We start from the raw sequence: 13,654 nt of genomic DNA, 5'->3' as shown, positions 1-13,654 counted from the left end.
TTGACTGGTCATAAATTGGCTGCTATATGTCACCACTGTTTTATTTGTGAATGCAGATCAGTAGGGAATATTTATTTTTGTGTTGAATTGGCAGTTGTTAGTGCAATAATTTTCCCCATTTTTTTTCTCTTTCCTGTGTGCTCCTTGGCAAAATAACATCTGTAAGAGCTTGTATGGAAATGACTTATAAGACACACACTTTATCTTGTAATTTTAAACAAATGCACTTAAACTCTTGCACATAAATCTAGAATAAAAGTCTTTCATTGCTTCATAAAATATTGTCCTCCTTTGATAAAATTGAGCTGAAATATTGGATCCTACATTGGAGAAGAATTTGAACTGAAATAAAGGAAACAGTGAATTTAAACAAATAAAAGTTTTTATGTGAGATAGTGATCAGTTGTACATCATCAAAACAATACAATAATGAAAAAAGGAAAACAACTAATTAGTGCTTGGTCCAGATCCTCTCGCATATATTAATATGTTCTCTCCCAAACGACCTTCTGGGAAGTGAGTGTGGAATATTTCGGATTGTTTGACAAATCTGTTTTCCACCAGGAATCCAGCAATATCCTAAAAGATGAACAAACAAGCTTAGTTAAACTTAAAGAGAGAATGTATAAATTTTAATAGTGAAATTCATATTTTATACTAATTAAATGAGAAATACAGTTGAAGTCAGAAGTTTACATACACTTAGGTTGAAGTCATTAAAACTCATTTTTTAATCACTCCACAGATTTAATATTAGCAAACTATAGTTTTGGCAAGTCGTTTAGGACATTTACTTTGTGCATGACACGTCATTTTTCCAACAATTGTTTACAGACAGATTGTTTCACTTTTAATTGACCATATCACAGTTCCAGTGGGTCAGAAGTTTACACACACTAAAATAACTGTGCCTTTAAGCAGCTTGGAAAATTCCAGAAAATGATGTCAAGCCTTTAGACAATTAGCTTCTGATAGGAGGTGTACTGAATTGGAGGTGTACCTGTGGATGTATTTTAAGGCCCACCTACAAACTCAGTGCCTCTTTGCTTGACATCATGGGAAAATCAAAAGAAATCAGCCAGAAATCAGCTTTAAAAAAAATAAAAAAAATTCCACAAGTCTGGTTCATCCTTGGGAGCAATTTCCAAACGCCTGAAGGTACCACGTTCATCTGTACAAATGATAGTATGCAAGTATAAACACCATGGGACCACGCAGCCATCATACTGCTCAGGAAGGAGACACATTCTGTCTCCTAAAGATGAACGTAATTTGGTGCAAAAAGTGCAAATCAATCCCAGAACAACAGCAAAGGACCTTGTGAAGATGCTGGAGGAAACAGGTAGACGAGTATCTATATCCACAGTAAAACGAGTCCTATATTGACATAACCTGAAAGGCTGCTCAGCAAGGAAGAAGCCACTGCTCCAAAACTGCCATAAAAAAGCCAGACTACAAGTGCACATGGGGACAAAGATCTTACTTTCTGGAGAAATGTCCTCTGGTCTAATGAAACAAAAAGTGAACTATTTGGTCATAATGACCACCGTTATGTTTGGAGGAAAAAGGGTGAGGCTTGCAAGCTGTAGAACACCATCCCAACCGTGAGCATGGGGGTGGCAGCATCATGTTGTGGGGGTGCTTTGCTGCAGGAGGGACTGGTGCACTTCACAAAATAGATAGCATCATGAGGAAGGAAAATTATGTGGATATATTGAAGCAACATCTCAAGACATCAGCCAGGAAGTTAAAGCTCAGTTGCAAATGGGTCTTCCAAATGGACAATGACCCCAAGCATACCTCCAAAGTTGTGGCAAAATGGCTTAAGGACAACAAAGTCAAGGTATTGGAGTGGCCTCACAAAGTCCTGACCTCAATCCGATAGATAATTTGTGGGCAGAACTGAAAAAGCGTGTGTGAGCAAGGAGGCCTACAAACCTGACTCAGTTACACCAGTTCTGTCTGGAGGAATAAGCCAAAATTCCAGCAACTTATTGTGAGAAGCTTGTGGATGGCTACCCAAAATGTTTGACCCAAGTTAAACAATTTAAAGGCAATGCTACCAAATACTAACAAAGTGTATGTAAACTTCTGACCCATTGGGAATGTGATGAAAGAAATAAAAGCTGAAATAAATAATTCTGTCTACTATTATTCTGGCATTTCACTTTCTTAAAATAAAGTAGTGATCCTAACTGACCTAAGACAGGGAATGTTTTCTACGATTAAATGTCAGGAATCGTGTAAAACCGAGTTTAAATGTATGTAAACTTCTGACTTCAACTGTGTATTGTTTTTAGTTGCGATAAGCATAATTAGTGGTGCTTGCTCATGCAACATCTTCTGTTGTCACTTTTTATTGGTATATTTGCTATACAGTATAAGGCAAGCATCACTACTATTATTATTTCTCATACTTACGATCTGGGACATGAACAAACACAGAATCCCCTAGCAACCGCATACAAATGCCCCGTTAACCACCGACAACACCCTAGTGTCATGGCAGCAAGTTTTGCAAAGGCAAGCACGACTCACATTTTCTTTAGCGAATGTAAAAAATTTCTATATATTGTAATTAATATTTTACACTATTTATAGAGATATTAACTTGACTATAAAATAAATAGTTTTTACTTAAAACATACTTATAATTAGGAGTGCAATTTGACTCTTCAATTGTTTTGCTGGAGATAAATGTTTGTATGATTTACCTTCTCTAGGGAGTCGAACAGCAGCACATGTGATGGTAGTGTGGACTGAGTGTGGAAGGAAGTTCTGAGCCAGTGAAGAGGATCTGAGAAGAACTTGTCGGCTTCATCCACATACTGCTCATTTCCTGTTAGATCTGGTTGGCACTCCAGAAAACGCAGTTTGAGGGGACAGTGCAGGTGACTGCAAAAACAAAGAGAAACCTTGATATCGGGGAAAACATTTCCCACGATTTTTCATTTTCCAACATAAAATTTGTTTTACTTTTGGCTTTGTTTGTTGAGGAATTAATCTAAAATCAAAAGAAAGTATAAAAATGGATTTTAGGACCATTATAATTGTTTTTTTCATTGTGCAGCCTAATTTATACAACGAAAGAAGCCAAACTTTTTTCTCCTGAATGAACTAAAGCACCCTGGGTGAACGATGCCTGTTTATACTATGCGCAGCATAGTTTAAAATTAGTTTGTTGATTTAAGATAAATAAATTTGATTGGTTTTAACCAATCATCAATGCTCTTCAAAAAGCCAAATTATTTTACATCAAGAATTTCAGGGATGTGCACAAACAGGCGAAATATCCCCAAACAAACTTTTAAGCAGAACAAAAATGTAAGTGCATTTCGTCATAATTTTTAGGCAAATTAAAAGGAACCTGTTCGCCCGGTGAGTATACACCAATCAGCCACAACATTAAAACCACCTGCCTAATATTGTGTAGGTCCCCCTCGTGCCGCCAAAACAGCGCCAGCCCGCATCTCAGAATAGCATTCTGAGATTCTATTCTTCTCACCACAATTGTACAGAGTGATTATCTGAGTTACTGTAGACTTTCTGTCAGTTCGAACCAGTCTGGCCATTCTCTGTTGACCTCTCTCATCAACAAGGTGTTTCCGTCTGCAGAACTGCCGCTCACTTGATGTTTTTTGTTTTTGGCACCATTCGGAGTAGTGTTGCCAGTTTAGTTATTTTTAATAATTTAATAAATATTTTAATAATTATAGTTTAATAATTATTAATATTTTCCAGAACTCCATGTTTTAAAGTTTAATTTAATTTCATCATCAAAATGGTGCCAAATCAATTAATTTTTAAAAGTTTTATCAAGTGAAAATAGAACTTTTCAACATGTCATGGCATTTCCCCCCAAAATTTTATTCAACAGCAGTCTTGCTTGTGATATATTGCTTGATTATTATTATTACAGTGAATAATACATTTTACTATACAGTTGTTATATATTTCTGTCACAATTTCTTCAATTCTTCAATTTCAGGGCTCTAGCTTCGTGCTTTTATTATGACGTGTGTTTTTTGCCGGAAGCTTCACTATCCGGATAAACAGTTTGTGGCCCAGTGTGATCACTGAAGACTTTTAAGTCACGTCTTCAATTCAATTTAAGGTACTTTATAAGCATGATTGTGTTTACATACAATATTGCCAAAGCATTAATACACAAAACAGATGACAAGACAAATAATAATAATAAAACAGTAACAAATAACAATAAAAACAGAATTAAAATAAGGTGTTAAAAAAATGCTGTTTTATTTACATTTTACAGTGCTTACATTTTTGTACTGTTTTCTACAAAATAGTTGTACGGTAGTAAAAATCTAATGAGAATCACTACTGAGAATGGGAATTACACAAAACTCAAAAGTAAAATGTCTCATGCTTAAGGAATATTCCGGGTTCAATACAAGTTAAGCTCAATCGACAGCATTTGTGGCATAATGTAGATTAACACAAAAATGTATTTGGGCTCGTCTGTCCTTTTCTTTAAAAAATATAAAAGGCACAAATCTGGTGTACAGTACAGTGTGGCACTTATAATGGAAGTGAATGGGGCCAATCTGTAAACTTTAAAATACTCAGTTTCAAAAGTATAGCTACAAAACATAAACAATATGAGAGTAAACATGATTTTAGAGTGATAAAATCACTTTCCACCTTTTCTGTGTAAAGTTATATCCTATTTTAAAACTTCGTTGCCATGGCAATGTAATGCCAACAAACCCTTAAACACTCAAATGTAAAACTTACAATTTAAACAACATGCAAGTTTAAACAGAAGAATTAATGTGTGCTTTTATAAAATTATAAGCTTCACATTTCCACCTTTAAACCCTTCAAAAATTTGCCCCATTCACTTCCATTGTAAGTGCCTTTTTAAAGAAAAGGACAGATGAGTCGAAATGATCAACATTATGCCACAAATGCTGTTTATTTAGCTTAATTTGTATTGAACCCGGAATATTTATTAACACTTAATTGTAATGAAAAAAATGTCACAATGCAAAACAGCTTAAAGGTCTTAAATATAGACTTCAAAAAATATCGCAAGATATAATTTCTTTTAATTTGGTGTAAAATGTGACCTGGACACGTTTTCATGAGGTTCAATTAGACACAGCCTTTCCTAACCTGTTCAGTTTACATTTTGAATATCATGAATGATTTCCAGTCTTGCTAAATGTTACCTGTACATCGGTGTGGAGTGACAGGGCATGAGGAACAGAACGTCAGGCTCAGGTGCATTCTGAGACTCGCTGATGTTACACAGTTGTTGCAGGTGATTCATGACGTCCAGAGCTCCACGCTGGTGAATTAAACCCGTGTATAATGCAGGAATTATATTTAACAGCAGCAGGGCACAAGCTGCAGGTTTCCTCCACGTTTGGAGCTTTGCTAAAGACAAACCTGTCAATAAAAGCGCGTGAAGACTTTCAGAACAGTGCGGTTTCAAATCTGCACGAACAACTAAATATGTGCAAAGTACTCACCACAAAATATCATACAGAATGGCAACACCGGATAAATAAACCGGAACTCCTTGTGTGCGAGCAAACTGCAAAAGACATTATATTCAATGAGCTATTCTGAAAAAAAAAGGGCTGATATTAGTTTAATATTTATGAAGAAAATTTGCCCATGCAAATGTTACAACTTATGCACCAAAGTGGTATTTCACACCCATAGAACAATTCCAGGTTTGTTTGCTTTTCACCTGTAAATCGTTATCGTCCATAAAATGGTTATAAGCAAGATTCTGTGTTTTTTGGTGGCAACTTTGCATCCGTACAGGAAGATAGGGAGGTGGGGTCCAATCACAACCACCACACCCTGAGTGAAGTACCAGTGCCACGGGTGAGTTCCATAAAACTCTGCCACACTGTGCAGCACATTAAACCTCAGGAAGTTCCACTGGACCAGAATCCACTGGAGAAAAACACACACATGATTGTGATGATAATACAGTAATCATACTCACATTACTGCCAAAGCCACAAGCTGTCCTGTTCTCTGTTTCAGTAATTTATTTGAAAATACTGTAAGAGGGTGAATCCTCTAAAAACTGTCAAGAACATGTCCGGCTCAAATTTCACATCAAAATTAACAGGATATTTATTAGGAGGCCAAAAAAGTGCCAAAGTGCAAGAGCAAAACGTTTTCGATTTACATCGTCATAACTGTCTGAGTAAAATATTGTATGCAAACTTTTTCTTTCCTTGTAATTGATTTTTTGAGGCAACGCACCGAAGCAACGTGGATATATAAGCTTTTCAGTGTTTGCCACTGTTTTTTTGCCAAGTAATATATTATTATTTCATTTAATTCTTATTACTGAAATACAATATTTATTTACTGTATTACAATAGAAATTTATTATTATTATTATTATTTAATAATAATAATAAAAAAAAAAAGAAAACCCAACATTTTGTAACAAATATTAGGGCAAGGTATTGATACAGATTTCCCGATTCGATTTCGATTCACAAGCTCTCGATTCGAATTAGATTCGACATTGATTCATATGGGTATATTTCAGTTATAATGTCCATTTTGCTTATGAAAGAAATTCTCTCCCAGCTAATGTTGTTAATTGTACAGGGGACCTTCTAACTAGGTACAATATGAAAATATTACTTTTACTAATTATATTTTATTAGTTTTTCATCATTTGGTCACATTTTAGCTTTTCTAAAATTAATTAATCCTTGAATTAAATCATTAAATATTTCTGTAACATGTTTATTGTTTAATTGAATAATTTGCACTACTTACAGGTATTTACACTGATTTGTTGAACAGGTGCTTAAAACTGGTACTGTCTCTTTAAGAAAACCAGCATTTCTCTAAAGAGAGTCTGTAGATGAGCGCACGTTAACGAGAGATGACTTGAATGGCTTTATCTCATCCGTGCTATGCATGAATAGAATTAAATGTTTATATTTTTGTTGTTTTTTGATCAACAACTGACTAGAGAGAACAGAAAGAGAATAAAAAGAGACATTATTTAATGACAAATGGGTTGCGTGGATCTCGTCTTTGGACTCTCAACACGCAGTAAAAGGATCTCACTGCTGAATACTCCACCACTATACTACACAATTAATTCACTGGTGAGTGAAATCTCAACATTTACCAGCCAGTTGCCAAATATATACATTTTAGTCGCATAGCGCAAAATTTGGCTGCAAATGCAAGTGATTTCCTTTCATTGTAGAGGGCTCCGCATAGAGTAAAAGATCGATCTTAGTATTTAAGAATCAATATCGAGATCATTCAAATGAAGATTGTGATGCATCGGAAAATCTATTTTTTACCCAACCCCTAACAAATATAACAAAAAATACTACCATGATGAATAAACGCAGTACTGTGCAAAAGTTTTACGCACTTAAGATGTTTCACAAAAACATTTGCCTTAAGATGGTTATTTATATCTTCAGCTTTAGTGTGTCAACAGGAAAAATACAGTTTAGACATTACTTTTGCAAATAGAAAAGATTAGAATAGAAGAACAGGGAGCCCTGCAACAGGACATGAACATCATGTCAGTCTGAGATTACATAAAGAGACAGAAGCAATTGAGATAGCCGAAATAGATAGAAGAACTGTGACGAATTCTCCAAGAAGCTTGGAACATCCTATCTGCCAACAACCAAGAAAAACTGTGTCCAGGTGTACCTAAGAGAATCGGGGCTGTTTTAAAGGCAAAGGTGGCCACACCAAATATTGATTTAGATTTCTGACAGCCTTTGTGGGAAACACGGTACCTATTTCACCCAAAATAGGCAGTGTTTAGAAATAAAAATCAATAAATTACTAACAATGCACTAGAGCAATACACATACTTTTATTTTCGCAATCAGTAAACGGGTGTTGTGTCAGAGGTAGAAATACCTTTCCATAGAATACAGAGTCGATCAATGTCGAGACCCCCAGTGCAAGAGCCCTGTACAAGTAATACAGAAAGATCACAAATAAGATAAATGGCTTAACATAGTGAATAAGTAACAACAAGAAAATTGCAACATTTACACAATGGGAATTCCTTGCTGTATGAAGAATGCCAGTTTGTTCTCTTCCATGCAGAAATGATGAAAGAGCAGAGGAAGCCAAACGATCAGAGCTGTGGGACGGAAAACAATGGCCAAAGACACCAGAGACAAATACTTCCAGCTGAAACAGAGAGAGCAGAAAGAAATCATCAGTGAAGAGGCTTTTAAAGGTTACAGCACTAACTCGCTGTATTGTCACGGCACTAAATTATGGACCTGTTGTGCATTTTGTAGCCCGGTAAAGGGTAAAAGCAAAGCGCCAGGGTGCTCAGAACCGTTTCCATGGTGTTGGTAAGAGTCCGGCTACAGCAGTACCAGGTGAACCAGGAGCACAACTGACAGAAATACTAAAATAAAAAAATAAAAAAAATTGAAACCAACATACAAAAAAAACAAAAAAACAAGTGTATCAGAGTGTATCTGGGTAGATTAAAATTTATATCAATGTATAAAGTAAAGTGCATATCTTAGGTCCTGTGTCTGTTAATTTTTTTTTACCATTTTAATCATCTTTATGATGTGATGTGACAAATAAATACAGGTATAAAAGAATAATGCTGTTTAAAACCATTACAGATGGAGTATAGCATGCCACACAACAGGACATGTGAAGTACCCAAAAGCATTTCATGTCAACTACCCATTTGAATAATATCAGAGTATCAAACAGACACTTACTGTCCATTCTGCCACATCTGGAGTTTCCCACTGCAGGACGAGACGGTACAGCTTCACGTCAGCATACGCGGCCAGCAGAGCTTGGAAAATGCGAGGCACTAATATCTGCAGACAAGGTATTCATGAATGGTATGATTATAAAAATAATAACATGCATCTACCTAAATGATAATTTTGGTACTGTGTTCAGTCACCATTTGATGCCCAATGTAAACTCTGCGTCCTGAGGCAAAACCAGTTGAGAACCACTGCAGTATTACAGCGATGTCTTACCAATAGTTGAACGGTGTCATAATTCATCAGATGCAAGACTTTATACATCACAGCAAACAGGAGAGGATATGAGTATCCCCGGATGCCTTCCTTCCATTCCCAGGTCTCATAGCCATAAGTAGGACAAAAATGTTAAGGAACTACAGTGAATATACTTTTAAAATATATTGGATTCAAATAACCAAACTTAACCAGCTAGAATGTGTGAGAAATGACAGAATGTGGGTCAGCGCGTAAGTGAGGATATTTGAAGACCATTCGATGAGAAACCTCAAGCGACTGCCAGTATTCATCCGGGACGAAGCTACTCTGGACTAGGAGGCAGTTGACCAGGCGGAATACAACAGTGAAAACTGTGACTCCAAGGAATTCTGCAGAAATAATATTAGGAATCAGAATTCAGTGATTTTTGGGGCCTTTATCCCCTGCAACAGGGGGGCTTTCACTTATTGGACAGCTATTAAAAAACTTTTGATTGAATCACCTTGAACAAAACTGTAATACATTTTTTGTTTTAAAATAAATGTGATAATTTCAAGAATTTTCATTAGCTACATAAATTTGGAACATTTTAAAAAGCATTGAGTATTAGATGAATTTACCTTAAAACAAACCTTTAGACACCGAATGCGATGATTTCATGGATCAGGAAAATGTTGCAATGCATAGTGACAACAAATAGGTGTTTAGGAAAGTACTGTGCTGATCCTTGTTGTGGTTTAGTGTTTTAGGAACAGTGTTGGGTGTAATGCATTATTAAGTAATTAATTACTGTAATTAAATTACTATTTCATTGAAAAAGTAATGAAAGGGATTACTCTTAATTTTTTAGTAGTTTAATTACAGTTATTTCACATTTTCTGTCTTAAATACTGTATAGACTATAGAACAATTCTATATAAAATAGTGAATTTACATCTAATTTTAAAATGTATGTTTTCTAATTTAATGCAGCCCCCTTAAATTCTTTGGCCAGTTCATTAATAATTTATTTGATTTTATATGATTTATTTGAAAAAACAATTTCATGTCTATCATTGTATTTTTCATCCAGTCGAGGTTGATAAATGTTTTAGAAAGTAATTATTAATAAGTAATGCAATTACTTTTCAGAAAGAGTAATTAGTCATCTAATTACACTGTAGAAGATAAAATTAGTAGTTACTTAATTAATTTAATTAATTAGTTACTTAGAGTAACTTGCCCAACACTGTTTAGGAGAAAATAAAATAAACTGTGCCTTTAGCCCCGTTGTACCCTTTCAGAATATTGTCAAGAAAACCAAATAAGTCCAAATTACTTGAATTAACAGCTAATTATCTAAATATCTAAAACTAACTCCAGGTATTACCATGGTACATTTCCAAAAACATTTAGCTACTTTTTGTGATTGTTATGCAAAGGTTATAAAAAACTTCTAATTAAAATACGTTTAGCTGTAAATCGATGATGAGTCTTGTATTCACCGTGTGTGTGAGCGTTGCTGTCATCTGTTTTGTACAGAACAGAACTCCTCTTCCTCAGTCGCACAGTGTCAGATGGGGAAGATCTGTCCTGTCTGAAGCGCGAACGAATCTTTTCCATCTCCACAAGAAGCTCAGAACCGTTTCGACGGTTAACATCTTAATAACAGATACATATGTCCATTTCTTGGCGGGCTTGTCTACTTCAACATAGAGATATTTACTTCCGTGTTTGTCTCGTGACGTCACACACGCGCGCGCGTTAATATATGACGAGCATTGTTCATATAAATGGAGTTGATATTAGTATTAAAAAAAAAAAAATCACGAATAAACTTATTAGACAACACATGTATAAAAATAGATCTATTAAACCTCGAGGAATTTTTTGGAATACTTGTTTCCCATAGATCACATGGAAAAAAGCTTGGTCACTCTCTTTTCCTTTCTGTGTAATTAACAAGATTCGGGAATTACACTTAAAAATATCTTCATAACATATATGTTTGTAAGTACTCTTTATCAAAATTTTCAGACATTGATGAAAGTTTTGTTCAGAGCAGACAGAAAAAAATAATACATCTTTTTTTATTTTTTTTTTTTTTTGACTTGTTATTCCCCAAAAATTGGGAAGATTTATCTTTATATGTTAAACGGAAATCTGGACATATTTTTGATATAACTTGCAAAGATGTTTTTATATACTTTGAATTAAAGATTATACCTGTTAACTTCATTGTGAATCTTATGATTTTATTTGGAAAATGTAATATTCACAAAAGCAAAAGGAGCAACTCTTGTTTTAAGGTTTTTATGATATAATTTTTTTTATGTTTATGGACTCTCTTTACTGTAAAGATAACAAAAAATCTAGATATACGATTTTAGTTGCTAAAGAGTTAAAGATCACTGAAAAGTAAAACTTTGAAATGTTGTCTTTTTTTTTTTACTATATATATATATATATATATATATATATATATATATATATATATATATATATATATATATATTTTGCTTAAATGGTGCTTGTTTAACAGATACAGAATGTATATATATATATATATATATATATATATATATATATATATATATATATATATATATATATATATATATATATATAATAAACCCCCTGTTGTTTTTTGTTTGTTTGTTTTGTTTTTTTATTCCTTTGGTGCTTATCTGGATGTCTTGTTGTATATATATGTTTGTATTCTGTGTCCAGCATAAAAATAAAAATAAAAAAGGTGAAAATAAATAACAATACAAAATGCACTTTATAAAAATAATAACAACAATGCTCTCTCTCTCTCTCTCTCTCTCTCTCTCTCTCTCTCTCTCTCTCTCTCTCTCTCTCTCTATAAAATTAAATATATGTATTTGTCCTGACACTTTAGCCTTTTACTATTACTTTCTGTATTTGTTTGTTCACTGTTCGTTGTATTTGTAATGTGCAAATAAAAAGAAATAAGAAGAGTAACTTATCAATAATGCTAAGGACAGCTAATTTATAAAGCAGTATGACCTGGTTTTCTTGCATCTGTTATTTTATTATTTAAATGTGTTATATATTTAAAATGACAAATTAGTGTTTATATTTATTTTTATTTTATGTACATATTCACGAGATATGCCTACATTTGTATTCTCCCTGTACTGATCTTGATGAGAAATTCATTAATTATAAAAAATAAAATAAAACACGCATAAAAATATTTCTAACGGCAGGGATGCAATTCAGGCGTTTTTTGTAGTTCGTATTAATTTGTTTTGTGTCATTCATAAAAATAAAAATTGTAAATATACTGGATGATGTTGGCAAAAGTAGAAACGCAAGTATGTAAACGTCTTATTTGGCCCGCATGGATTGCCGTAGTCGATCTTTCGTCCTTGCTTACATACGTTTTAACTAAACACAAACGCTTGTCATTTTCAGAGCTAAATTACAGTTTATAACAGAGTGAACCCATTAGGGTAAGTGTGCAAAATTAATTACAAATTAAGTAAAAATGTAGTTCTGAATAATTTTGTTTATTAATGTTCTCGGAATAAGTTTGACATATCAGTCAGTGTTGTCATTCGCAATATACACTGATTTTCCATATTTTGCATGTACTAGAATTTCATTTATTGAAGCCTGTTGGAGTTCTGATATACATTACACAAAGGTTAGACTACAGAATGTGGGTGATATTTCATAAACGTTCCCTCTGTGCCTTTTTAGGAGTTCATGTCAGATGTTTTGTAATTGGTGCAGTTCCTTTATAAGATAAGATCATGTTTAGGAGACGGATTCCTTTTAATCAGATCGCATTTGCGACCCTGGTTGGAGTGGTAGGAGGCGTGTACGTGTACAGACCCCTTTTTGAGCCGCCTAGAAAACCTCCAGCTGCACCAAATGAGGAACTCATGCCCGACCCAGAGGAACAGAGAGGAGCGGAAACAACCCAGTCAGATCATGCTGCAACTGAAGATGCATCAGCAACCAAACACTGACCTAAAAACAGATACTGACTGTACAGATGTGAGAAGATTGTGTGCGAGAGAGTTTGAATATACACGTAGCCACATGTGAATTGCACTTTGTACTTGATGTCACTAAAGCTTCTGAATAAATTACCAAATTGACAGTGCTGATTTAAAAGATTTTATTCTGTTCAGTTTGTCAAAACCTGTGCTGTGTGTTTGTATGTGAGGGAGGACAAATTGACATATAAACAGTGGGGTCCAAAAGTCTGAGACCACATTTAAAATGAGCATTTTCCCCCCCATTTAAACCTAGAAGAAGAAGAAGAAGAAGAAAAAAACGTTTTAGGATGTTTTTTTTAAATTAATTAATTTTTTTGTTTGTTTTTTAAAGGAGAAATATCGATATAAAATTTCATCTTGAGCGTGCAAAATAACTTTTTGTGCGCTCAAAATTTGATCTTGCGCATGCAAAATAAATTTTTTGCGCTCAAAATTTCATCTTGACCGTGCAAAATAACTTTTTGTGCGCTCAAAATTTGATCTTGCGCATGCAGGACATTTTTTGTGCGCTCAAAATTCTACACTATTTTTTAGGTCAGTAAGCAAATGTAACATTGACCACATTAGCTTTAGAGTCGATGCCAGCTCAAGTACAAAATTCTCTCATAATTTACTCACCCTCATGCCATTCCAGATATGTATGAC

The 13,654-nt window shown here is 34.2% G+C and overlaps 2 protein-coding genes across 2 annotated transcripts; one reads left to right on the top strand and one right to left on the bottom strand.

Moving 5' to 3' along the window:
• Window positions 1-134: 134 nt before the first annotated feature.
• On the bottom strand, window positions 135-11,021 carry LOC127456037 (GPI mannosyltransferase 3-like). Its single transcript, XM_051724328.1, has 12 exons — window positions 10,481-11,021; window positions 9,262-9,385; window positions 9,015-9,132; window positions 8,742-8,846; window positions 8,280-8,410; window positions 8,044-8,184; window positions 7,906-7,957; window positions 5,723-5,934; window positions 5,499-5,563; window positions 5,196-5,415; window positions 2,715-2,895; window positions 135-579 (listed from the first exon to the last, which is right to left on the bottom strand). The coding sequence occupies exons 1-12, from the start codon at window positions 10,596-10,598 to the stop codon at window positions 448-450; spliced, it is 1,599 nt and encodes a 532-aa protein (XP_051580288.1). The 5' UTR covers window positions 10,599-11,021; the 3' UTR covers window positions 135-447.
• Window positions 11,022-12,337: 1,316 nt separating this feature from the next.
• LOC127456052 (protein PIGBOS1) lies at window positions 12,338-13,110 on the top strand. The gene is made up of 2 exons (XM_051724355.1): window positions 12,338-12,454; window positions 12,705-13,110. The coding sequence occupies exon 2, from the start codon at window positions 12,758-12,760 to the stop codon at window positions 12,974-12,976; it is 219 nt and encodes a 72-aa protein (XP_051580315.1). The 5' UTR covers window positions 12,338-12,454; window positions 12,705-12,757; the 3' UTR covers window positions 12,977-13,110.
• Window positions 13,111-13,654: the final 544 nt, after the last annotated feature.

This window comes from Myxocyprinus asiaticus, chromosome 18 (genome assembly GCF_019703515.2).
Source record: "Myxocyprinus asiaticus isolate MX2 ecotype Aquarium Trade chromosome 18, UBuf_Myxa_2, whole genome shotgun sequence".
In the NCBI taxonomy this organism is placed as follows: domain Eukaryota; kingdom Metazoa; phylum Chordata; class Actinopteri; order Cypriniformes; family Catostomidae; genus Myxocyprinus; species Myxocyprinus asiaticus.
Note: the sequence above shows the minus strand (reverse complement) of the source record. Positions and strands in the feature narration are given on the sequence as shown.

Coding starts and splice junctions, on each gene's coding strand:
- LOC127456037 (XM_051724328.1), bottom strand. CDS start 10,598: ATGGAAAAGATTCGTTCGCGCTTCAGACAGGACAGATCTTCCCCATCT. Junction 9,386..10,480: donor CAGCAACGCTCACACACACG/GTGAATACAAGA, acceptor TTATTTCTGCAG/AATTCCTTGGAGTCACAGTT. Junction 8,847..9,014: donor ATGACACCGTTCAACTATTG/GTAAGACATCGC, acceptor CCTTGTCTGCAG/ATATTAGTGCCTCGCATTTT.
- LOC127456052 (XM_051724355.1), top strand. CDS start 12,758: ATGTTTAGGAGACGGATTCCTTTTAATCAGATCGCATTTGCGACCCTG.